This window comes from Lutjanus erythropterus, chromosome 3 (assembly GCF_056507025.1).
Source record: "Lutjanus erythropterus isolate fLutEry1 chromosome 3, fLutEry1.hap2, whole genome shotgun sequence".
NCBI lineage: Eukaryota > Metazoa > Chordata > Actinopteri > Lutjaniformes > Lutjanidae > Lutjanus > Lutjanus erythropterus.
In genome coordinates, this window is record NC_139319.1 from 23,699,384 (window position 1) to 23,726,886 (window position 27,503).

At 39.7% G+C, this 27,503-nt stretch overlaps 1 protein-coding gene across 2 annotated transcripts; it reads right to left on the reverse strand.

The window, feature by feature from the left end:
- Nucleotides 1-991: 991 nt before the first annotated feature.
- Nucleotides 992-27,503, reverse strand: kitb (KIT proto-oncogene, receptor tyrosine kinase b). 2 transcript variants are annotated; one of them, XM_084715485.1, is made up of 21 exons: nt 27,296-27,503; nt 23,602-23,877; nt 22,206-22,490; nt 18,929-19,068; nt 17,843-18,011; nt 16,433-16,622; nt 16,234-16,349; nt 15,176-15,290; nt 13,290-13,480; nt 12,024-12,130; nt 11,141-11,267; nt 10,580-10,684; nt 9,948-10,058; nt 9,113-9,251; nt 7,926-7,990; nt 7,720-7,811; nt 5,612-5,734; nt 4,224-4,335; nt 3,864-3,963; nt 2,961-3,066; nt 992-1,818 (listed from the first exon to the last, which is right to left on the reverse strand). In XM_084715485.1, the coding sequence occupies exons 1-21, from the start codon at nt 27,348-27,350 to the stop codon at nt 1,675-1,677; spliced, it is 2,868 nt and encodes a 955-aa protein (XP_084571611.1). In that variant the 5' UTR covers nt 27,351-27,503; the 3' UTR covers nt 992-1,674. The 2 variants fall into 2 exon arrangements, with proteins under 2 accessions (XP_084571611.1, XP_084571610.1); XM_084715484.1 differs by having other exon boundaries at nt 7,926-7,993.

A 27,503-nucleotide genomic window follows, 5' to 3' on the forward strand; every position in this document is an offset into this window, starting at 1 on the left:
ACACAAAACATGCATGGGCAAAACTTGTATTAATTCTCAAGAGAAAGGGGGAAAATAAGTGAGACTCCTGGGAAGTCACTGCTCCCAGCCAAGAAATAGTCCCACACTTAACTCCCCAATAAAGCAACAAATGATCATTTTTTGTAGGGATTAAACTCACAATACATAATGCGTTAATTAGTGGACTTAAGAGCTGCTGGTAGGCGGATTCTGTCACTGTTGGACAGTGCCAGGAGAGCTGTTTCCCCCGTGTCCAGTCTTTTTCTAAACGGCTGTTGGCTTTACCCAGGGTGCGATTTGTGAACATTCTTATTCAGAGGGCCTATAAGTTATGAAGCCTGTTGGTATATTCCTCGCAGACGTTAAAGTAACATTTATAGAATAATTAGGAACCTTAATAAAACAATTCAGAAATTGTGACTTTAACTCTGCATTTGCAGGAATATTTGTAATCCATTGAAAAAAAAAATAGTTTGTTATTTTCACTTGCATGCCTTTTGCTTCCCTCATGCAGACACGTAAGTGTTGTGTTAATACACACTAAAGAACAAAAGGTTAAATGTTAATCTAACATGCCAGAATTAACCCCCCGTCCCGTAATATTTTGTGTTATCTGATGATTACAGTAAGCCCCAAGAGGTTTAGTGCTGTTTTTCATTGGCTATATTAGTCAACTATGACTGAGCACACAATCAAATGTTAGACTGACTTCATGAAGAGTTTCCTTAACTTGAATTTAAGAATATCACACAGCTGTCAGTCCCGCAGCTTGACACCAAAAGCTTACTCAGGGGGAACTTGTATTGGTGCGGTGCTGTTCATAGTATTGAAAGCAAAGGAGATCCATAGATAAACAGAAAGTGTTTGGTTTTTCAGGTTATACATAGTGTCTTTGAGGCTCTTTGATATGGGGATATTGGAAATTTCCCCACTGTGGGACTAATAAAGGAATACCTTATTTTATCTTATATGCAGAGTGGGGGGGGCAAATTGCACCCTGGATTTACCTCTATACTTAGTGCACAGATATTTAAGTCATATCAATCTTTTCATCTAACCCTCTGCAACAAAACCAGTATATTCCCCAAAATGTCAAAGTAGTCCCGTGACAGGGAAACGTATATAAAAAAAAAACAGTTTCTGTCCTCTGATGCTGCAATAACTCCTCAGTCCAAGGTCAGGGTATTTACTCGTACTTGTAGTCTCTGTTTACCCCAAAGCATCTTAGGATGTAATCTAAGGCTGAATGTGAGCCAAAAGTCCTCCCGCTGCTGATGGCTGATGTTGTGTCTGATGGGCGGTTAGTGCTGGAGTCTGCTTTATATAGACAACGTGCACCTGAAATGCCTACCACAGAGATCAATACACCAATGGGGAGATTACATAGAAGCCAATACTGAGAGCCCAATGCAGGGTCATATATATACAGTATGTGTGTGTGTGTGTGTGTGTGTGATGCAGGAAGGCCAGCGTTTGATAGTTTGTTTGAGTGAGAGGGTTGTTAGTAGTTTACAGGGTGTATTTGGCTCTTATACTTTGTGCGGCAAAAGGACAGAATGATGAGGGAGGTAGGGGGTGTTGTATGTTTCATAGCATTGCGAGTGTGTGTGTGTGTGTGTGTGTGTGTGTGTGTGTGTGTGTGTGTGTGTGTGTGTGTGCGTGTGTGTGTGCATGTCAGACATAGTCCAGGAAGACATCAGCTGTGCTTTGCAGTAAAGGCTGTGTGGGAGCTGTCGTGCTGCAGACTGAGCTCAGCCTCCGCGACGGCGCCCTCTGCTGCTCTGGATGACCTGGATTGTTGCTAAGTCGCAGGTACACCTGAGGAACAACACACACACGGTTTGTAGAAGGTTTGATGACACTGCTTTTGACAGTGATAACAAGCAAAACCACAGTGTTATATAACTACAGTAAATGCATAAATAAATTCAGATGTAATTAACTTCAAACCTACAAACTTGCAAATAAAATGTTCCCAAATGTCTCTGCAGCTGTTTACATCCTATCGCCAAGGCTGTTGCTGTAGTTGTGAGTAGAATATATGTGAAAGGATACTCCATTATTTATAGCTACAGTTAGTAACTTCTAGAAAAGATAACTCTTTGTCATATTTGCTACAACTGTAAGTGTAACACTAAGTCATTATTTAAAGAAATTTAAGGTATTGTGTCAAGTGCTCCTCCTTGTGCTGTTAAGGACATCTGCAAGAATCTACCACACCTAAATGAAAACAACCAATCAGAGCCAGCTTCCAAACCAAAACATCACCCAATGAGAACAGTCTTAATTTATTTTCTTCTTGCAGAGCATTTTAGATTGTTTAAAACATGACTGGAGGTGGACTTATATTAGAAGAGGAAAACACTCAACATAGTTCATAGATGTGTTAATCAAACATGTTATGATAATGAAAAATAGACATGGTTTTGTATTAAGGGCTTACATGCAAGTAAGGCTCAAACCCACTAGTCTATAGTATGGATCCAGCTCCAAGAACCTTGTATCCTACATTACCCATAATTCAACTTGAGAGTGATATTTGTTAGAACGTTCCTGCTTAATAAATGCCTGTGTCTTTTAAATTTCATGTTCCTGGAAACAGACTTTAAGTAAATTTGTAATCCTCAAACCCAAACCAACTCTGATGACCTGATGACATCATAAATGTTTTCCTGAAATTGAATAGAAGCTCCTCCAGAGTGAAAAGAAGACGTTCTACTGTACAAGCTGTGTAGGACACACATGTAAGCACAAAAGTAAACTTTGTCATAGAGGCACGAAAAGTTTACCATATAACCTCAGTATCCGGTTCTTGGCTGGGGCTGCACATCATACGTTTCTCTTTCTACCTTTTCTACCTTTGTTTCTATCCAAACAGTCACGTTCTAACATAAAGTCACAAAACAATGACAATGAAAAAAGAAATAACATGTTTGTCATTTTATGGTTAATCCACTTACATTCTTGGTATTTTCTGACAGCAGCAGCTCTGTCCTCTCCACCAGTTTCCTGAAGGACGGCCTTTTCAAAGGATCGTGGCTCCAACAAGACAACATCATGTCGTACCTGCAGAGGTGAGACACGGATTAAATGTGAAGTCATTTACTGCGCACAGATTTCATGCATGCGGAGATGTAGCCAGTATAAAAATTTAAACCAAATTACACTCATAACCATTGTTTCATTGTGTTAAGTGTATTACCAGTTTCTTCTTTGTACTGCTGTCTGTACATTCTGTTGCACGTACATCTGTATAATTTGCCCTTTTTAATGACAAATAACACTAATAAAATTATATATAGAATTATAGTGCATTTATCATCATAATATAATATAAATAGACATGGGTTATAATTAGAGCTGTATCAATCAGTCAATTCATTGATTAGTTGATCTCCAGAAAATGAATTCACAACTAATTTAATTAGTTAAACTCGACTTTGATGATGTCACATTGCACTCTGAAAAACATTTTATAGACAAAAGCATTTATTGATTCATTGCATCAGAGTAATCAATAATAAAAATAATCATTACCTGCAGCTAGGGCTGCAATGATATGACTATTTCATGATATATGGTAATACATTATTATTATTATCAATTGCAATGAACAGGAAGGAAAACAGAAGTTTTTTTTTGTTTGAACAAATGCTTTATTATAATTTCATAAAATTTTATGGTACTAATATGCTAGTTTTTAATTAACACTAATACAGTAAAATTCAATATAGTATATAAGCAAATGTACTCTGTATGGCAACTGACAGTTTTCATATGACAGTATACCGCTGTAACCCTGGTTGCAGACCCTTGTTGTAATACTTAAATAACAACACTCAGTCTCACAGACATGCACTTACATCTCAATAGGTGCAGACTCAGGCCTGCTCATCCTGTGGCCCTCTTGAATCATCCTGTAAAATGCTGAGCCCACCTGCATCCCTGGGTATGGGCTGTTACCTACAACACAGACACACAGCATGCACACACTTTCAGTCATTTATATGCAAAATCATGGATTCATATCATGACACTGGTTTCTGGAGCTACAATATGTCTCACAATCAATATAATTTAGTATGATTCACTCTGCTAAGTGATGTTGCTGCTTGGGAGCATCATCATCTCTAATAAGGCCCCAGTCAGCTCGAGCAGATGATAATAATGGCTCAGACATTACGAAACAGATGCAACGGTGCAGCTCTAACTGGAAACGTTACCCAGAGAGAAGATTTCCCAGAGCAGGATGCCGTAGGACCACACGTCACTCTCAAAGGTGTAGACACAGTCGAAAATACTCTCGGGAGACATCCACTTGACTGGCAGACGGGCCTGCAGGAGGGGCAGCAGCGTTTACAGGAGCGGCATCGACCATGCTTTGTTTGTTTTGCATCATTCTTTAATAATCTATAATAGCTCCTCTTCGCAAGTATGAAATTTTCCATATGGATTCAGTCATAAGTCAGTAAACAGGCATTTTTTTTAGTTCCTTTCCTTACTTTCATACTAATGCTGAAAACATTAGTTATAGATTAGTCAAATATTTTCATGATGGATTTATCATTCAGTATTTCAGCAGTTCTGATTTTTGTTTTACATGATTGTTTTTATCTGTAGATTTTGCAAGATTTTGTAGATGTTTTCGCTCTGTGTTCCAATGCCAATGAAGCAAGCAAAACATGAGCTCACGCATAAGCTAAAGATCAATGTAACTTACCTAGCTAGTTAGCCAGCATTTTGCTAACATTAGCTAAGGTGATCCTACTTTATGCATCAGTGAGACTGGGTAGGGTTAGAGTCATTGATTTATTAAGGAAAGCTGGATACAGCATTGGAAGCAAGCCTCCCTTCTTTCCCACAAAAACTGCCAAGTGGCGAACGAAGCCAACTTCCATGCTGGAGCGTCTACATGCTTTCACATTGTGCAGCCCTTCAGCCAAGTGGCAAACTTGTGATTAATGTGACTTCAATGTGATTAAAATTATTTAATCATGAGACTTTTCTAGACTTTTCAGATATTATTAGACCTAATTTATCAGTTTCTGGTATAGAAATTAATCGGTTTGTTTTCACTGATGCTCAGAAAAATGTATCCACCATTTTACAGCTGTTTCTTTCATTATGAAAGTCTATGGGGGAAATTTCTTCTGGGCTGCAGTGCATCTTGCGACAGTTTCATTACACAGTTTGGCCACTATGTAAATGGTTTCAACACTCTGCATTCTTCCTGAGGGTTTGGTGAGAATAAGAATATTTTAAAAAAGCCAATCAGAGGCAGAGCAGGGCAGGTCATTCCTTCCCCATTTGAGGAAAATATATTGTGTACATACCAAGGTTATAATGGGTGCCAAGCTCAACTGTTACTGGAACACAGAGCAAAAAGTGAGGCATTTTCACTACTTTCTGATATGTTTTCGACCAAATGATGACTAGATAAAAAAAAAAAATCATTGGTTGCAGCCCTACATCCTTCACGCCTAATTTCTGTATGTATGGGAAGGTAAATAGTAGAGGAGAAATGCATGTAAATGAGAGAAGGAAGGAGGGAAGGAAGGAAGGAAGGAAGGAAGGAAGGAAGGAAGGACTTCAGACAGAGAATGAGGCTCACATTGCCCCGGAGCACATAGCTGGCGTCCGTTGTGATGTCTCTTGCCAATCCAAAGTCACAGATCTTCGCCACCCTCCCGTGAGTCAGCAGAATGTTTCTGGCTGCAAGGTCCCTGTGAATACACTGCGCGCACACACACACACACACACACACACACACACACACACACACACACACACGTATGCACGCACACACACAGAGACACATAAATAAACAAACACAAACATGGAAATGAGTATTGACATTGTAACTGGTTTCTGCGGTGAATGACTGACACATAGAGGGCAAATATAAATCATCCTGTTACAAACAACACAGACACAAAAAGCAAATTCAAAACAATGTGTTTGTCACAGAAAATAAAATATAATTAATTCAACTAAAACATATCCAAAAGAAAAATACCTTGCAGCCTTTACATAAATGAACATAGTGCCTAATTTAGTAGAAGCAACAAAAGGGCAGTAAGAAAAACTGAACCAGGAAAACAAGAGGGTTTAAAGGGACAGTTCACCCCCAAATCAAAAACCGTCTTGAGTCAAGTAGCTGTAAAACAGTGGATAAATACATTTCACTCCCTCTAAGTTCTTAACCAAAAACTCCAACCTTATTTTGTTGTTTAAAGCTTTTGTTATGAAGCAGCGCAATCAGGAAATGTTTGGTATTCATCAGTAGTAACTTAACATGACTCCTAAGTGACATGAACGGTAAAATAATGCAGATACCTGAAAGTACAAACAGTAACACAGGAGTGAAACTAAATTTCAAACCACAGAGATTCAATTAGAAGCTACAAAGGTACTGACAGGTGAACACACAGAGACTTTTACAAAACTCTTCTCTCAGCTCTCCTGCACACACACAATCTGACTGGAGGCGGGCCAGGCGTGCTTTGGCCCATTCCAAATTTCAATGTCTTTCACAGAACTCATGAATTGGTTTCTCAAGATAACCCACATACTTTGTAGTGAGCAATTTCATGTAGGGACTATTTTCTGTCTACTGTTCTTTCTACCAACTATATCACTGCACAGATGGAGGCATACATGTACTTGTGGATGACAGGCTTGTGCAGGATGTAAACATTAATCGTGTACTCTTCACCTGAGCTGTAACGTTAACACCACTGGGCTAGCTAGCGCATGATTAGGGTGACCAGACATCCTGAAAAATTCAGGACAGTCCTGATTTATAAACAGTTGTCCCAAATCCCGTCCTGTTTGTTCCGAAATGGATCACATGAACAACATATGAATTTGTGAAAATATTCTGATCAAATCACTTATGTAGGATGTAATTCCTGCTTTTAGTTGTTAAAATTTCTTGTTCATTTTTGCAAAATATGTAAGAGTATTATTAAGCTGTTTTCACTTGTGTATTGTGCTGATTAGGCTATTATAAATAACGGATTGTAGATGCCGCTTTTTAAACCAGATGATGCAATGTGCAGCCGCCACCGTGGGATATGCTGATCTACATAATATTAATCACAAATTATCAGAGTTACAGTCTGATGTTACTCTAAATTATTCAATACATTTGAATCATCCTGACATTACGTGCTCACGCTCAACTCCCCTGTTGGTTGTTGAATTTCACCTATTCTCATCTGGTAACATTAGCACTGATATGTTTGGCTGGTGTAGTTCAGTAATGAGAAAGTAGTTCCTATATGAAACTGCTCACAACAAGCTCTGTGGATTATTTTGAGTATCTGGGTCATGAGATCTGGATAGAGACATGGAATTTTTTTGGTGCATTGGACAGCACAATGTGACTGCCATCTGATTTCATTATGTTTGAGAAAAGGCAGATATCTAGCACTACAGGGAAGAAAATATGGATTTTTGATTTTGGGGTGAACTTTCCCTTTGAATTGAAGCTTAGTTAATATCATAAGGAAGCTGTTTTCATCTGTGAGCAGTATAGGATTTCATGTAAATGCAGGTTCACCATGTTTAGGCCTGACTGTATGTGCACTATTGGCTGACAGCAGTGTATGGCATGTTGGCTCTGAGCCATATCATGATTTATGCACCGCAGCAGCATGTTTAAATCTCTACAGTAACTACTCTATAAATGAAGCACACAGTCTGTAAAAGCCTCACGTTCTTGGAAGTAATGTACTCCATTCCTTTGGCCACCTGGTAGGAAAAGCTGAGGAGATCTTCAGTGTCCAGGGACACCTCATCTATGTCGTCTAGAAAAACATTACACTCAGCTTTAGTGAATGAAAGCAGACATTACTACTGTAGGTGACAGACGCTCAGTGTGTTGTTGACTGATGCCTGATAAGAAGAGTGAGACGTCCTACCTGACTGTGAGGACCTTTCTTTCTCAGAGGGACGCATGGGCATATATCCTGTACCTGTCTCCTCTCTGCTGCACACGCACACACACACACACACACACACACCGCACACACACACACACACACACACACACACACACACACACACACACACACACACACACACACACATCGCACACACACACACACACACACACACACACACATACAAATTAGGGTTCCAAAAGGGTTCTTCCTGTAGGGCTGAACCATTTGCTTCTGAACTATTGCCTTTTCAACGAAAGGATTCATTAAGGGTGTGGGTTCCATTAAGAACCCTTTTCATCCAAATAATCCTTGTTGAAATAATGTGTATTAAAAGATCCAACCTCAAATATTCAAATGTTTACACGTTTCAAATGGTATTTATTAGCCTAGCTTTAGATCCCCCTGGATCAGTTCTAGATGAAACCCCTTGAATATGAAAGGGTTCTCAGTAGAACCCCTTGGGTGGGTTCTAGATGAAATGCTTGAATTATGAAGGGGTTCTATATTAGGTTATATATGAAACCTTTAGAATATAAAATGGTTCTTGATTGAAGTCCCTGGATGGGTCCTTGTTCGAACCCAAAGAAGGTGGAAAGGTTCTTTCTAGTCCACCCCCACCCCAAGAGAGGGTTCTGGGTGGAACCATTCCAATATAGAAGGGTTCTCTGGACCTCTCATAGGGGGTATGAATAAATAGTGGAATATAAAAGGGTTCTCTGTTGAACTCCCTGAGTGGATTCTAGATGAAACCCTTAGAATATAAAAGGGTTCTTGATTTAAGTCCCTGGATGGATTCTTGTTGGCACCATTAGATGGTGGAAAGGTTCTGGCTAGAACCCCCAGAGAGGGTTCTGGGTGAAACCATTACTATATAAAGGTTCTGTGAACCACTCATAGGGGGTTCCATGTCGAACCTTTCATAGATGGTTCTAAGTATAATCCTTGATGTTGAGGTCTGGGCAGAACCTTTATAAAAGGTTCTACCAAGAACAAAGTACAAAAACAGTTCTCCAGTGGGGATAAGCTGAAAAATGTTATATAGTTCTAGTAAAATCTTTATTTGTTATTTGATATTAGTGCAAAATAAAAATGTTATCATAAAATGTTGATTAGTAAACTACTTTACAAATACAATCACAGTTCAAACACACACACATACACACCTTGCAGGCTCCGTTTGGTTCGAGACGTTGCGATAGTAACCATCACCAACTTGGGAGTTTAGGAAGGACTCTCTTTTTCGGCGCAGGAAGTTGAGGAGGTCGCCATAGCAACAGTACTCTGTGATCACCAGAATTGGGCCTGGCAGGACGCAGAGATAAAAAGAAACCTCGCTCAGTGTTTGTTAAACCATATGACAGCATGTAACAATGAGAAACACAGAGCCAAAGCTCCAATAATGAGCCAACACAAGATGGTGTTTGTGATGCTGCCTCAGTCAGGTTCAGAGGAATTTGGTTCATTCAGCTGTTGCTAGGCAGGAAATGTGTAGTGCATTCAGACCGATTTTATCAAACTCATATATCAATGTTTTTACACTGAGACATATTGAACACATTTGTGTCAATATCATAAAATTAGGATTTTTCCACGCCCAACACCAACAAGAAAATCTGAAGTGCTCAGTGTTTCTTTCTTAATAACACACTCGTGCATACTTGTGTTGAATCCAATATAAATGCTGCATTATAATCAATGCTGAGGGCCGGACAGGTAGATAATATTGATTGACTGCACAGTAAATTTGTGACCAGTCGAACTGCATCACGTCTTAATGTCTGAGCTTGTCAGTACTGACTGCTGAACATCTGATTTTTAACAAGAGGCCTCCATTGGCTGGGCATAGCAGCAAGTCAGCACATCAACATCAGTCAATAAATATATAATAAACAAATGCAAATGCAACAGGGCGAACGTGTCCAGAACAAATTTAGACAAAAGAAAAGCTCCAAATGGATGCATTAAATTTGGTGTGCACAGCAAAGCTGCTCCGCTCACCTCCGACAGTGCAGGCTCCCAGCAGGTTAACAATGTTCACGTGGTTTCCAAGGTAACTGAGAACCTTCAGCTCTGACATCAGCGCCTCCTTCTCCGTAGAGTGAGCATTGGCTGGGATGACATCATTAAGACATTTATAAACTCTTAAACCATCTCATATGTTGCTACAACATGCAGGAGCAGGCTGTGTCTGAAATCACTCCTAATTTATTGTGTAGGGCACAATGTTTGCTCCCTACTGTTTTATTTGAGTGCACAAATTTAGTATGAAATTAATGCACTAAATAAATCTCAGTTTACATCATTACAGAAAAAACACTCAAAACTGTATTACAGAGGGCATTTCCACAGCAAGAACCTTCCCAAGTGACAAAGAACTTTCTGAGGAACTGACTGAAGACTAAATTTAGTTCCTGCATGATGTTCCAGGGGGCATAAAAGTAGTAGAACAAAAACAACAAAACAAGGAAGAACTCGGTCAGTCCAGTGTCAATATTATGATGAAGGATGTGGACATTTCTTGTAATATTAATTTACATTACAAACAAAGTAAAGTATTTATCAGGAATGAGAGAATATGGAGTGGTTTCAGACACAGCTACAGAGGAAAACACACAAACACATAAACTTACGTTTGAGCATCTTAACAGCAACGGTAGTAACAGTGTCTGCAGAGCACAGTCCATATGCTGTGGCCCTCACTACCTTCCCAAAAGCCCCAGAGCCCAGGGTTTTACCTGTAGGACCTCACACACACACACAAACACACACACACACACACACACACACACACACACACACACACACACACACACACACACACACACACACACAAACCTTTAGCATTTTACAATCAATCTGAGATCCTTATCAGATGTGATATTTGAATATCTGTCTTTTCCACAAAGAGATGTTCTGTTTCAGAAGCTTGACTGCTAGAGGCAAGTTGTCTTCTGCTTCTCAGCATAATCTGTCCCTGTCCAATAAAAAACATTTATTTACAAATTTTGTTTTCTTTAATTTTTTTAATAAAACTGAAGGAGAGTTCCCTCAAGGGTTGAGACAATTATCCTTTTTCTTAAACCAAACAAATCATTTACAAAGCCACTGGATCAGCTGACAAATGCATTGCCACAAAAAAAACAAAAAACATGGCCTGCAGATAAACACAGTATATAGCTACACAAACACACCGAAGCGAAGCTTCTGTCGAGGAAACTCCCATTTGGAGTCATATGGCAGCTGGGTGGGGTCAATATATATGTAGTTGTTGCCATGGATACTCTCAATCACCTTCCACTGGATCTGGAACTTGGGTTTCTGTGAAAGTTTGGACAGAAAAGAGGATTTATACAGAGAAAGTGCTGTTACATCAGCTTGTTTATGTGTGACTATGTGTTTGTTTAGCTCACACATTTTTCTCATCACTCTTCTATTCAATGTTTAGATTATTTGATGCACTTTTTGCTGTCAGCCTGCGTCTAGACTCTCCCCTGACGATCCCCCTGCGAATTCATGAACTAGTTCTCAAGGAGTCTGACTCATCCGAGTGCAATGAGAGCAGCGTGCTGTGGGGGCACATTAATGGCTCGAGGCATGATCTGTGTGTCAAAAAGGCCTTTAACTGCAGCATGTCTGCACCCTGAAAGGCTGATTGATCCATTTCAAATTCATTAGGACACATTCATATTGATTAAAAGGGCACACTTGCACTCTTATCTGCTGAATATCGTTACCATATACAGCAAAAAGACTAGTCTAATCTCAGAAAGATGCTTCTAACTTTAACCATGATCATAATGGAGATATGAGTCATTAGTAAATGAGAGTGGGCCTTTTGCCAGAAACCATTGCAGCTATTTATTTTTCTGTGATGTACGCTGCATATCATTGGTGGTGGATGGACTTCATTTAACTTTGACATCTAAGAATATTTAAACACATTTTGAAACTAATCCGTGGGATTGATGGCCATGAATTGATGTGATTTTATATGAGATTTATGACCCTACTTTCACTCAGTATTTCATTGTTGCAGTAATGGTATTGCATTGCATGATTTACTTCCTATCTTACCTGCATGTATTTATAGAGGAGCACCACCAGAACGAGGCTGAGAAAGATTCCAGTGGCCACCATGCCCGTCAGAAGAGGAGTGAAAAGTTTATGAGGGACGACACGTTCTGGGAGGAAACACACGTCAAGTTACATTAATCCCATTCAAGTACACACACACACACACACACACACACACACACACACACACACACACACACACACACACACACACACACACACACACACACACAAGCACTGTTAGAAACCAAAAAAGGTTCTTTAGCTTCTTTCACCTTGAGAACCCTTTTCCTGGTACAATCTTTTGTAAAGGTTCCACTTGGAACCATTTCAAGGAGTTCTACCTAGTCCTCAACATAAAGGGTGGTACTAAGAACCATCTGTGAAAGCTTTCACCCAGAGCACCCTACGAGAGGTTCTACAGAGAACCCTTCTGTGGTACAGTGGTTCCATTCAGAACCGTGTATGGGGCCTCTGGACAGAATCTTCCCACCTTCTAAGGGTGCTAACCAGAACCCACCCAGAGGGATCTGCAGAGAACCCTTTTATATTCCAAGAATTTATCTAGAACCCTCCCAGGGGGTTCCACTGAGAACCTTTTTTATATTTCAAAAGTTTTCTAGAGAATCCCCTCCACTGAGGGTTCTCGCAAGGACTCTTTTATATTCCAGTACATATTCAAATAGCCTATGAGAGGTTCTATCCAGAATCTTTCCACCTTCAAGAAGCCACCCAGGGGGTTCTACTGAGAACCCTTTTATATTACGGTAAAAAAAGAATCATTGACTTGATTGATTGTTTTTCAAGGATTTCAGCAATCCTTGAAGAATTCTTTCTTCCAAAGGGGGTTTCTTTGGATGAAAAGGGTTCTTAATGGAAAATTTAGTCTTTCTATGAACACTTGACAAACATTTTCTCCAAAAAAGGATTCCTCAGAAGCAAATAATTCTGGGTAGAATTTCAGTCCTTCAGGAAGAAGCCGTTTGGAACCCATGTTTCTAAGAGTGTACCCTCCTCCTGCGGTAAGACAGACAGCTGCAGCAGTGGTGTTTGTTTGTGTGAAGGATTAGCGAGTCTATACCATATAATCCCCGCCTGCACAGTCAGCACGCGCTAATCTTATTCAATCTGCATCCAGTAACCACACACCTGGTCTGCGCACACACAGGGTCGAGGGGTTTGTGTGTTTATGTGTCTAAACTATGTGTGTGTACTGATACAACATCTTAGTGGTAGTTGGGTATCAGAAATAAAGTGGTGTCGTACCACTGATGGAGAACAGGGTGTAGGCTTCTTCCCCCTCCGTACTCGCCACACACTCCAGGGTGTGGTAGTGCGCGTGCTCCTTGTTGCTCACGTTCAATCGGCTCTCCACCTCACTTCTACCGAAGGTGGACTCTGTCACCATGGCGACCTCCGGAGTCTCCCATTGGGTGGCATTGGGCAGGTGTGAGCACCTGTTGAGGGGTTACAGAGTTGCTTAAGAGCACAGTTTACTCAAGTTTTAGCATTTACACTCCAATTGAGAGAAAATATATCATAATAGAAAAAAACTGAAACTAATTAGTCAACTAAGTCTAAAAATAAAACAACAACAATAATCTTCACATGAAAGTTAAACCTCTAAATCATCTGTTGGGTTGGAGTTGCTTTGTTGGTTTTTATACTGTATCACCTGACTTTCAAAAGCTTTTCTGCCAGAAACCCGTCCCTGTTTTCGCTTCAGATTTTGAAGTGGCTTTGAAGCAAAAGTTTGGCTCTCTGAGGTTTCTGGCAGAAAGCTGAAGCCCAGAAACTTCTTCCATGTGCACATGCAAGCCACTTCAAAATATGAAGAAACACAAATCTTGTGAGAGTTTCACAAATCTAGCGTCACCATCTAGACACAACCCTTACCTTCTCTGTCACTTCTGTTTTCCTACAATGTCAAAGTTTTTCTTTCACAAATTTTTGGTGTCCCCGTATCTGAACAATGATATTTCCACATTCCTTGAGTCCCCAGACGCTGATCTTCAAATATCAATGCAGTCCTGTGATTCAGCCTATAGACTCAGAGGGAATCTGTCCTATTGTTTATCTTTATGAGCCATAAGAACAATGAAAATGCTTCTTAGTAATGGGGTCCTATCACCAAAGTCTTTTGCTGTTGCCACCCTCCATAAATAGTTTCACACTTCCAGTTTGAGCTCTCTTTATTGAAATGGGTGTCATAGATTACTGAATCTAAAACATTATTAAAGACTAATCTATTCCAAGAAATTAAGAGTCTAGTTAACTCAGGATAACAAAATTTCTTTCTTAATCTTCAATGATATATTCATTCACTGTTATTATGAGATTTTAATTCGTGACCTTGACAAAATTATTGTAACCATGGCCATTCTCAGCTTCTCTATTAACAACTTATTTTGTCAATAAATCAATGAATTGTTTAGTCTACAAAACTGAAAGACTTAAATGCCTATTTTACAAGGACACAAATGTCTTAAAATGCTTATATTGTGTTGACCAAGAGTCAGAATCCAGATGGCTAATTTGTCTGAATGATAATGAGACATAAACCTGTTAACCAACTTTTTCAACTCCCACGAGCATGTCCTCCTCTCAGAGGAACTGCCAGGCAAAACAACAGAAGATGAGTCATGTTTCGCATGTAAAATGATCTGAAGTCACACTGCTGTTCAGTTACAGCTTTTAAAGGAGCATAAAACCAACCAAGTTTTCAATTATAAAGTGGTAGGAGAATAATGTCCTGTTTCTAAATGATCTTATTCTTTATATTACAAAATTAACAGAAAAATAAAACAGTGAGAACCAGTCAAACTGAACTGATCACCACTCATATCATTAATGTGGTCATTCATGACATAATGCAGTGATTTATCACAATAATTTCTTATGCTGACCCATTTGTAAGGACAGAGCTACATCTCCATTTGCTCCATAAATAAATAAAATAAGTAAACAGTCCTGCTGGTGCAGCAGTGAGATAAGACACTGAGGCTGACACACTTCACATGCAGCTCTTGATAATACAGTAGCTGTGTATCATCAAATTTCCAAGCTTATTCTTACATAAGTAATTTAATAAAAGAAATACAGAAACATAAACGCTCTATTCGTGAAAGGAGAGAATCATATTTTAGGCTTACCTCGTGTGCGGCAGCTTACAGAAGTACCAGCTGATTTTTGGGACTGGATATCCAGCAGCAATGCACCGAACCTGTCCATCAACAGGCCCTTCCTGGGCAATGATAACTGGCTTACCTTACAGAGGAAAAAGTGGACAGATTGTCAGAAAAAAGACATGTATTTAACATCTAAAACATATAAACAATAAGTGTCTAATCTGGAGAACTTGTTCTTAATATATATCATGTTGCTTCACCCTGCCAGCATTTATCTCACAGTAATGACCAGCTCGCTGTACATTATCCCATGTATTACAGTTCAACTTACAAAAAAATCAATAATTTTACACAAAATATTGATTTAAAAATGATTGTATTGATTTCAAATATTACTGCAAATTATGTGGAAATGACTTTATCAGCTAATGTTATGAAGCACCAAATGCCAGAGCCATGCCGCAAAGATAAACAGCTGGCTAGCCTTAGCTTAGCTTAAGTTACAGTTAGTTACTTGGCTGTCCTTGCATTGCTCTTCGCTAGCAGAAAGCGTGCTTTGAACTGTTACATAATTTCTTGTTGGATAAAATGAACACTGTTTGTCACATTAGCTAAGATTTAACATATACACTCAGATAATATTTAGCTTTCAATAACATTCACAAGAAAGCAAGCTGAAGTTAGCCAGCTGTAACTTTGCTACACTGCATGACTCATTAGCTGATTAAGTAATTTGCAAACAGCAACTTGGCCAGTTACCAGCCAGATCAGACCCAGGAGTAAAAGTTGCTGATGCTATCCTTTCAAGACAGTATTTTGCTCCATTAGCTATCTAGCAATTTGTCTGGGTTAGCAAGCAAGCTAAAATATTGATTTAAAAATTATTTTTATTGCTTTAGAAATTATTGTATTATATTATTCCTTCTGTCCTTCAGAGCCCATGATCAGAACCGCATCCATAGCAACAGTCTGTCATTCAGCTATTCAGACTGTAGAATGCTGTAATTGACCAATCAGAATTGAGTATTCAACAAAGCCATCGCGTGTAATAAATCAGTGCAGCAACTGTGAGAGCCACTTACTGTTGACATACACGTGGAACACATGATCGACAGACGCATCCTCGTGACTCGCGGAGAACTTATAGATCCCGCCCTCTGAGCCGAGGACCCTCACTAGTCTGAGTTCGCTGATGTATCTGTTAAAACAAATGTACATTTTAAATTCTGTGTGTGTACGTGCATGTTTTCTTACAGCTGAGAAGCTGTAAACTCACTGTACCTGTACTTGTGGCGGTGGATAGTGATGACGTGCTCAGTGGTGTTCAGGAGCTTTTTGCCATTGTAAGACCAGGACAGGGAGCTGGGTGCAGGATAGGCATCAAATTCTACTTTGAGGCTCAGGCTTTCCCCCTCTTTAACATCAGCCTGGACTGGACCTGGGCTTCCTAACAGCGTAATGAACCCCTGCTCTGGAAGACAACAGAAATATACATTAAGTTAAAGTTCAGCTGTATACTTTACAGTGTACTCATCTTGGCACAGTTGGCCGAAACAGTGACATGATAGAAATGAATGCTGGAAAATAAGTTATAATCATATTTAGAATGATGTTACGATCTGTAATGGTCCTATATTTTACTTTGGCCATTGGCTTCATGATACTACTAACTTTTCATTGGCAAATTACTTCACCAGCTAACATTATGAAGCAACTAACAGCAGATCCATGTAGCTAAGTTACAGGTGGCTGGTTTACCTTAGCTTAGGTTACAGTTAGCTAGATGGCTGCCCCCCTTTATTGATGGCTAAAATCAACATCGTCTGTCCTAATACATAAATTAATATCATAGTGCACATAGCAAACTATCATATCCACTCAGATAGTATTTTGCTAGTGATAATGTTAGCAAAAAGCAAACTAGGATTAGCCAGTTAACTGTAAACTATGCTGCATAAATCTGGAGTTGGGAGCAGAAGAGAGGCAAGACACAGTGTGCACAGTCCACAGGCTGTTATAGGCAACTGAGAAAATCAAGGAAAGTCTTGTTTTTTTAAGTTACATTATAATTAATTCACACATTAGCAATAGAAAGTGATTAATACCTGTTAATTGCTTCACATTCTTACATATTGCACCTTTAAAGTAAATTTATTCTTTGATGTTTAATACTTCATTCAAGCACTGATGTAACCTTTATTTAAGATTTTCCAAAATGCCTCATGATAATGTGCCATCTGTAGATATTTACACAAGTAAGAACAACAGAATAGTTGTTGAACATTTGTGTGAGATTTCTGTAAATAAGCCAGAAATGATTAAAAAAAAAAAACAGGACTAGAACAAATCTTTGGGCAAATGTGATAAATCTATGTGGCTTTTGGAACCATCTTCTCTTCTCTGTAAATCATGTCTAGATAATCTTTAATTTCAGACATTCTCACTGGTAATAATAACACACTTTGAACAATAATAGCTGTCTCCCTAAGGCACGCAGAGCCTAATTTGCATACTGTGCAAATGACAGATCATGAGTCGTGTAAAATGTTTTTGAGGGTGACTACTTGTGTCACTAGTTAAGCTCTGAATATTTTAAAGGAGGAAATGTCGACATATTGTCTGTGGAACTGTTGGCCTATGTTGCACCAATGCATGCATGAAAACCAATCATACACCATCATCAACACTCACCACGGACATCCAGCTGCAGCACCGTGGCACTGGTGCCTCTCTCATTAAGGGCGAAGCAGTGGTAAGAGCCCGAGTCTGATTGGTTGACGGCCATGATCAAGAGCGAGGTGGCACGCTGGTAACCACGGGAACCGGACAGGATGTGTGAGGTGTGGGTCTCAACAGGATGCTGCAGGGCATAAGGGCAAAGGTGAGCAGTGCACTATCAACAGGTGTGTGACGTCAAACAGATCTGCTGTTTTCAAAGGGACAATCATTCAGTTTTTGAAGTGACTGTACACTAACTCACAGTTGTGTTTTAATATTAATCGTAAACAGCTAACTTAACATTCAAAAAATAGAGCTGTAGCCAGGATTTTGAAAATACTTTTGCAACCAATCGAACTCCATTATTTCTTCTCCTTTTTCATAGCTTCCTTGTAGTGTTCTGTATGCATTCAAATCAAAACAATCAAATTTTGATCATATTTTTCCAAGCCCTTCTACGAAAAATTTCCCATGTAAAGTTTCTGTATGATGATGCTGCCAGCTCCTGGGTTGAGGGAGAGGCCAGGAGAGCATCAGTGCTCTAACCTACGTCACTGCTTTTTGCTAACGACGGAGTGGAAGTTTCCATTTGAAAAACTCAGAAAATTAGGTGGATGAAGTCACCCTTTAAAAAAATCATTATATTTCACACATTTAGTCATTTAACTGATCATTTATATGATCTGTCAATTATATCTTCTAAAATGTTGTTTCAAAGCCTTCCCTGCACTGTCGTGTATTACTAGACTAAAAATAGTCTAATCTTACTTATAAACCCATGTGTCATTGTAAACTACTCATCATGACATTAAAAGTCCCAAATTCCCAGAAAATATGATTAAGCATTAAGAGCTCAGTGTTTTCTACAGCAGGCACAGCCCTGAAAAATTCTTCAGTCTAAATATTTGGCTGTTTCTTTCATTTTCATATATTTTTTTAATAATTTTCCTTTTACAAAAGGCCAGGTAGAAACACAGAAAGTTTCATATCCTGACAGTAAATCCCCCAGGCACAGAGACAAAGAAAAAACAATCTGTTCAATCCCTACATCAATCTCACCGCTGTCCGAGGGAAATCCCACTTGAGACTGAAGTCCGGGTTGATGTTGGTGGAGCTGCAGGTGATCTCAAACTGCTCTCCTTTCCTCAAAATAACAGTGTCTTTCTGGGACAGCGTGACCACTGGAGGAACCTCTGGCACTGGATCAAAAGATGCAAAAGTAACATTATCATAACTGATAAAGCTGATTAGTTAATTTACACAACAAGCACGCTGATATAAATATTCTGCTATCCCCATGGCATTTTCTCCTAAATAAGATTTAGGTCTTGAACCTGTGCACTTTGATTGATTTGTTGATTTGACTGATTGCATGTTATTTATGGGGCTGAAATTATTCTATTCTATGATATACAATGCTGTAAATTACTCTTGATCTGAGCGAGTGTTGTGTCTAAATCATGAATCTATATGCATGTGAACTGCAGTGTTCCTCTCTGAGATATTTAATCAAAATGCAACTGAAACTAAATTTAGGTGATTTGATACTAAAATGAAAACTGACAAATACCTTGTCTATATACTATCATAAAAGAGCCTCAGTGGTGTATGACTCCTGTTTGTTTAGTAGCAGGGGCAAGCCCACACTATTGACAGTGCACACATGCACAGTATTTGCATATGCAGACACTTCCTGCGCACGTATAAACCAGATGATTAATTCCCGACATTAGATGCCAGCTGACGTCACGTCAGTGGCTGTGGTTGACAAAGACCACAGTAATTCTATTTACCACAAACATGGCCTTCATGCACCGTTACAAAGCTTTGTTCAGTAAGAAACTGTAATCCCTCTGCTTCTCCCTCCCTCACTACTCTTTCTTCACTCCCTCTCTCTCCATCAGTCTAGAGGACACTACGCCCGAGCTCCTCCCAGCCTGTTTCTGTTTCGACGTCTTTCCACTGCAGACCAGACTGAAAATGCTGATGCAGTGCAGGGACAAACAGAAACATTATGATCAGTTTCCACTGACATACACTTAAAATGCTTTTATGGTAAAGTTTCTGTATGATGATGCTGCTAGCTCTTGGGTTGAGGGAGAGGACAGGAGAGCATCAGTACTCTAACCTACGTCACTGCTTTTTGCTAACGACGGAGTGGAAGTTTCCATTTGAAAAACTCAGAAAATGAGGTAGATGAAGTCACCCTTTAAAACAATCATTATATTTCACACATTTAGTCATTCAGCCTGTTTCTGTTTGACTGACATACACTTACTTTTATGGTAAATTTACTATTAATATTATTCATAAGAAAAAAACTATGAGCTTAACCTCTTTTGCCAAAACACATCTGCAATGTGGACAGTTGAAGGAGGCTTTTCTTTTCATTGCTGTGACTGATCTCTGCCAGGATGCATTATGGTCTCTTATGTAGGCTTGGAGCCAAATAGCAATGTTGGTCTGTCATTTGGTTGGTCTACTCTGGTCCAGACTGAAATATCTCAGCAACTATTTGATGGATTGCCACGGCGTTTAGTCAAGTGGTGCCCACTGCAGAGTCGAATGGAGGGAGCTTGACGTACTTCTGTTCCACCTCTCTGAACCTAGTGAAGCTCTGGCACTCAGGCCAACATATACATACAATTTTTACATCCAATGAAAATTTTTTTAATTTTCTTTTAATGATGCTGTACTAAAGCACAAGCTTATGACTTTATTCACTGACTCAGGTGGAACTTGATCAAGGAGAAAGCTGCTAACTGTAGCACCATTAGCTGAGTTGACTAGATGCACAGTTAATAAAATAACTAGCTAACAGCACTACAGTCAGCAGCAGGTAGTAAAGTTATCTGTCCATTCACCTGTGTTCAGTCCCAGTCCAGATGTTTTCTCTGGGAGGCTGACTCAGCCCTGGGGCGCTAGGAGCCAGACTCGGAAAGAAAATCACCATGGCAATGTATTTCATGTCGCTGAACGGGCCTCTGTCTGGTTTGGGGTAGGGCAGGACCTGAGCTGGGGTGCAGCTCGACCTAGAGGTAAAGCTAGATTAGGCCACTTGCTCCACTCACTGGCTCTACAGAGAGCAGCGTCTCGGTTTTGTACAGACATTAATGTTCCCCAGAGGATGAATCCTACTGACTTAATCAATTTCAATACTGTTTATTACCAAACCACTGCAAAACAAGCAACATTCCCACCAAATACAACTACTAGTCTGTGTTCATTGCTAATTAGCAAATTTTAGCATGCTAATATTAGCATTTAGCTCAAACCACCCCTGTTCCTTCCTAGGACTGCTAAACTAAGTCAACTAAACTGTTCCACTGTTCCACTGCTGCTACCAGTGCTGCCATTAGCATGTTAGCTCAGTTAGCGTTCCTGACTGGGACACAGCCTCAGAAACAGACAGAGGGTAGTCTGATGACCTGGAATACAGCAGCACCTGAGGTGACTTAAAGCATGAAGCGTTGAGGAGCAACTTTCTAACTTAGCTAATTAACTTGTCAGTCGTGTTGATAAATCTGTGAGTATTTGTGTTGTGATGTAGGAAATTAATTACACCTGTGTTTTGAGCTACAAAGTTTAGGTTCATTGAAATAAACAGTACATACGAAGTCTCCTTGATGGTTTTTCCATCGTATTCAAGGATATTTTCCTTTTTGCTGTTAGCATTTAACAGGTATCTCACTTCATGCCCCCCAAAATATGTATTTAAATATTTAAATTAATATGTTAATGTGTGATGACTAGACAACTATTGACTTTAACTAACAACTGCTGGTTGACTAGGAAAATCTTTAGTCAGCTGCAGCTCTTGAAAATATCAAACATTATTGCCTCACCCTAGCCTTATTTCAGTGAGGCTGTCGGCAGTGACAACTGTACCTTGTGTTTACTTCATTGCCTATTCTGATTTGTAATATTTGTGCATGTATATTATGGCTCCCCAAGGGCTTTCCCTTCCACTGACTAATTACTGAGAGCAGATGGCTGATTTTAGGCTGAAAAAGTAGGTTACAAGAGGGATAGCTTAACTATCCGTTTTACTAGCTAATGACTTTTACTCTGTCTTTGTTTATTTGTCCTTCTCTCACTTGAAATGCTTTCTGTAAAGAGAGGAGCCTTTCCTTTATCCTTTTTGTCGACAGCTGCATACACAGCCTTCACTCTATCTATTAACGTAATTATCACCCCAGTGACAAATCTAGTAAAGCTATGACACACGCAGAACCATTAGACACTGGTATGATATCCTTTTACAGACATGAATTATAGTTTTCGGAAACAAGAATATTTCAAATCACCCTTATTGTCCATCATAATTCTCACTTACCAAGTCGTACATCCACAGTATATTGACCGGATGTCACTTGGGCTCCACCAAGCAGTCCTACACACACGTAGCAGCCCTCATATTCCTTTCTCACATCGTTGATGATGATGCCTCGCTGGAGGTTGCCACGGTAGCTCATACCAGAGGGCAAAGGTCCCCCATCACAAGTCTCCAAAGCCAGATCGGTGACCTCAGGGTCAGTCACGAGACAGGGGATGGTGCAGTTCTCACCAGCACGCACCAGGATGACGTTCACCATGGTGCGCTGGAAGGCGTTCTGGGGGTCTGAGGAGATGAAAGAGAGAGTTAAAGACAGATTTGGACTGATAGCCAGAGGTGGGGAGTAACTAAGTACAAATACTTTGTTACTGTACTGTAGTAGATTTTTCAGGTACTTTACATGAGTATTAATTTTTCTGACAACTTTGTACTTTTACAGAGCGCCTGGATAGCTCAGTTGGTAGAGCGTATGCCCCATGTACTGTGGCTGTGAGTCCTCTGCAGCGTCTGTGGGTTCAACTCCCACCCATGGCCCTTTGCTGCATGTCATTCCCCCACACTCTCCCCCATTTCCTGTCATGTCTTCAGTTGTCCTGTCATTAATATATATATATATATATATATATATTTGGGCACATATATGTAGGTTCTACTTCTTATATTTTCAAAAGAGACATTTAGTTTAATGCATTTGAGTAGAATTACTGATTATTTTTACTTTGTGTCACAGTGCACCACCTTCCCAACATCAAGACTTTCAACCTAAAGGACAATAACACATAAAAAAGCCAATTTCTTGGTGTATCTATCAGCACATATCAGCATGGCTGACATAACAAGAAAGAATTGTGCAAAATATGTAATAAGATGAAAAAGATCGAGCAAGACAAAAAACATAACAAGACTAGCAGAAAAGCTATTTTTAAAAATGATGTAAACAATGTAACAAGAATAAAAACACCATAACAAGATGAAAAAGATGACAAAAGATGAACAAAGACAAACAAGACATAATAAGATGAAAAACTATGTAAAAGATGTAACAAGATGAAAAACGACATAAGACAAAAAGGACATAACAAGACTAAAAATGATCTAACAGGACAAAAAAGACATCACAAGATGAAAAAACAACCTAAAAGATGTAACAAGCTGTAAGTGACAGCAAGGGAGGCTCTACTGGAGAAAAGGTGAGGTTCAGTTTGTGCAGAAGCAGCAGGTAAAAATGTACTTCAGAGGGCTACTTTTTCCTTTTGTATTTTGAGCACATTTCAGCCTGTAATTTTCAGTTTTACTTACACAAGTATCTGTACTTCTAGTGCAGAATGTGTGTACTTTTTCCACCTGTGTTGATAGATGTGATCAGACACACATCCCATTCCTCTTGGACACCAACCTTTCACATATACGTAGATGGAGCTGTGCTCCAGCGTGCTGTTGTTGACGCACACGTAGCGACCCATGTGGTAGGGCTGTGCTGCTGACACTTTGACATAAGCCACTCCGCCCTCCTCCACCTCTCCCTCCAGCCTTCGAGCCCTCTCCCTCTGCCACCTCAACCTGGACGGGGCACCAGACGTTGTGGCATTGTCATGGCAACGCAGCTCCAGCCTCCCCCTCTTGGGAATGACTATGTGACGGCCGCTGGGGGAGATGACTGGCTCGCACCACACTGCAACAGAGGACATACAGTATGGTTGACAGATGCTGGACCTGGACGCTATTTTTAGAGGCTGTGACGGGTTCAGTTTGGGTAAAGATCCAACCAGAAGGAGAAACACCTGCTGCTGCTTTCAGTAACACTAATGTTGATGAATTATAGTTCTTGAAGAATACCCAGAAAAAGATGTAAATCGGTAAAAAGAGAAACAGTGAAGAACAACTTCCTTATCTTGGAGACAATGTGGATGAAATAACAATAGTTGACATGTGCTGTATGAGGAGTGTTACAGGTCATGTATAGGTATGTAGGTATAGGTTAAAAAAAGATTTTAAATAACAGTGTTTAAAGGAGAAATCTGTAATATAGTTACTGCAATTTATCATAAAATGATCATGATATGCCATGAGGAAACACTGAAATACACTGAAAAACTTGTCTGACCTTGTCTGATAAGAACACTACAGCTGCAGTGTCCCCCTTTGAAATTTCTATTTTGGAAGAGAATTACTGTTTTTGTTTACCAGTTTCACGCTGAACAGAGTTCAAATTAACAGAAAAGAGTACGTATCTGTTTCTGAGTCGTAAGAAATCATTAATAATCTTGCAGAAGTAGCAGATGTTTATTACAGTTAAAATGAGCAATAAGTTTATAGAGTCTGGCAGACAGTAAGACAGGCAGTCACTGAACTCAAACTCCAGAGTGTGTATTTTCAGAGCAATGCGCTCATGTTTTCAGGATGACAAGCTGAACTTTACATTGACAGACGACTGACAGTTATAAACAGCTGATCAAATTGAAATGTACAACTCATTGTCGCTTGTTATTTACAATTAACAGTGTTGCCCTCGTCTTCCTGCAGTCTCCTGCCTGAGCTTGTTTGTGCCTGGAGAAGAGGTGGCGGGGGGAAACAACTCGCTTCAACCATCGTGTATTAAGTAGGATTTCAAATTATTCAATATACCATCTATGGCCCCAGCTCGTTATTTGGACTGCTGTAAGAAAAAACAACAAAATGTTTGATGGATAAGATGTGGATCTCTAATCCAATAAAAGAAAGAGAGAAAATCAATAAAATCAACACTTTGTTGATTAACGCATTAATTGTTTAGTCTATAAAATGTCAAAAAATAGTGAAAATGCTACATTTTACTGGAAATCCAATAGATCTTTTACACAGGAACAGGTGTTACCAATTTGGCTCTGTTCTATTCAGGTCAAGCAGAGTCAGGGTGCTGTTACTGCGCATGTGGGCTCGCTGGAAAAGCTCTGCTACACTAAATGGAACAGGGCCTTCATTAGTATCATTGATAACATCTGTGTTTACTCTACTTTTTCAATATGGCTACTGTCAAAAAGGTCTGCTTTTTTGGGCCGACTAACACTCCAAAATCTAAAGATATTTGCACATAAGACAAAGAAAAGCAGGAGAAAAGCTCTAACAAAATACTGTTCTGTATTTTTTTTTTAAAAAAGACAAACAATACACCATCTATCAAAAAGGTTGCCTATTATTTTTCTTTTGATCAACTAGGCCTGATCAATTAATGGACCGATCATTCCAGCTCTATAGTATGGAGCATAATGCGATGGTTAAATAGATGTTAAGATTGGCACAGAGCCCCTTAAGACAGAGTGCTATCAAACCACCATGGCTCAATTGAACAATCAATAATTATGAGCTGTCTACCCGCTGAGTAATCATGCATTAAGGCCCCTAAATCCATACCCTCACGATGAGTAAACTAAACCAACGTTTTCTTTTCAGTTTAACCCCCAACAGCCAACCCCCTGCCTCCAAGTTTTCTTCTTTTTTTTTTTCCTTGCAAATTCCCACATGATAGGGCAATATTCATGTGACTGTTGTGCCTTCAGGCCTGGAGGAAAGAGGCATGTGGATGCAAATAGGCTCCCCTTCTGCAGTGAAATGTCAATATCTGTGTTTATGCAGGTTGTAAGTGCATGTTTTGTGGCTTCTCTCTGTAAGAATTTGAGCTTCGCAGTTCTTTGAGCAAGCAAAAGGTTTCACACACAACCTGAGGCTGCTGCTGTATGACTAAACACAAAGCTTTCATCGCAGCAGTCAGAGCTGTTAAGATGTCAAGGTGCTGCCTGCTGGGTGTGTTTCTTTCCAAAGATGTGTGTTTTCTTTGTTCCTGCTGCCACGCTCAGGCACACACAACCTAATCCCTTTTATTTCAGTGGGATAAATAATTAATCGTCCTCAAACAGTGGTCGAAACACACGCACACACACACATGCACACACACTTGTTGCCTTCCCTGAGAGCCAACCCGAAGGCATCTCCCAGGCACCTCAGCTCTTACAGTAGTTATGCAAATGACTGCTGATATGATCTGTAGACTTGAGCTGACAGGTTGGTCACTCTGAACCGTTAAACAAGACGTTATCCAAACATTAACCACGTTTCCACAAACAAGGACGAGGAGGAGAACAGAAACATGCAGCATGAGAAGCTGCCAAATGTGCAAAAATGCTGTTTTCCTCGGCTATTCACTACTGAATTAATCTAATTTAGGGTAAATAAACATGCAGTGACACTAAAAGCTTGGAACAACGATTTTGAGACAGAAAAACACCTGAAAAGACACAAACTCTCAGAGAAATGCAAGAAAAACATGGAAATGTCACTGAAAACCACATTAATTAGAATACAATCATTATAAACTCTTCACTAAAAGCATAATCTCATACCTTCCTGGCAATATGATACCATTAAATATAATAATGTATGAAACTATTGTGACCTAAAGAAATAGCATAAGATAATTACTGAGAACACAGACACAACATGGCCACTACAGCAATATTTAAGCGTCCTGTCTGTGGTTTGAGGTGTTTTCTTAGCTAAAATGTGAGGCAAAAACAGCCCAAGGCAAAACGTGAGATTAACCTAGTTTGAAAAAAATAATTTTGACACAGAACAACACTTCAGTCATCTGAAAACACAAACGCACACAGAAATGCTCATGAAATACAGTGCAGTCATTGAAACTCTCCACTAAAGGCACAGCCTCATGTCCCTATGATAAAATATGAGTTATGAAACTGAAACTATAATGAGGTAAGAACACAGACACAACATGAGACCCTACAGACACATTTAAGCTCTTGTTAAATGGCTGGACTTCCTTAGCTGCTAGTGACAGCAAAATAAAAATGTGAGGTACAAATGTCTCAAACAGTGACACTAACAAATCCTGGAACAGAAATTTAGAGACCGAACATCACTTCACTCCAATAAAAATGCGAGACAAACGTGAAAACATAGATTTAGGTGCAAGTTCAAATCATTATAAACTCTCCACTAAAGACAGAATAAGAGCACTTAAAAGTCGTCATTCAGCGCACAGACTCAAAATGAGCCACCGCAGCAATATTTAAGAGATAATTCAGTGTTTTTCCTACCTGTTAGTGGCAGCAAAATAAAATGTGAGGCAAAAACAACCCAGTGGCACCTCATGATTAGCGGTTTTGTGGCCTTTCACTCTGCTCCATGCGTCTCAGGTGCGGGAATAGTGTTAACAGCCATCCTGAGCGTCAGACGTCCACCGCAGTAACACAGAGCAGGTCCACTGTCCACAAACGAGCGCACAAACACAATGATGATCCGGGA

What these genes read in the sequence shown, in the direction of transcription:
- kitb (XM_084715484.1), bottom strand. Translation starts at nt 27,350, where the DNA reads ATGAGGTGCCACTGGGTTGTTTTTGCCTCACATTTTATTTTGCTGCCA. An exon ending in GGGATTTCCCTCGGACAGCG is followed by an intron (nt 18,012 to 18,928) that starts GTGAGATTGATG and finishes TATGCCCTGCAG; the next exon opens with CATCCTGTTGAGACCCACAC. An exon ending in TGTCAGAAAATACCAAGAAT is followed by an intron (nt 1,819 to 2,960) that starts GTAAGTGGATTA and finishes GTTGTTCCTCAG; the next exon opens with GTGTACCTGCGACTTAGCAA.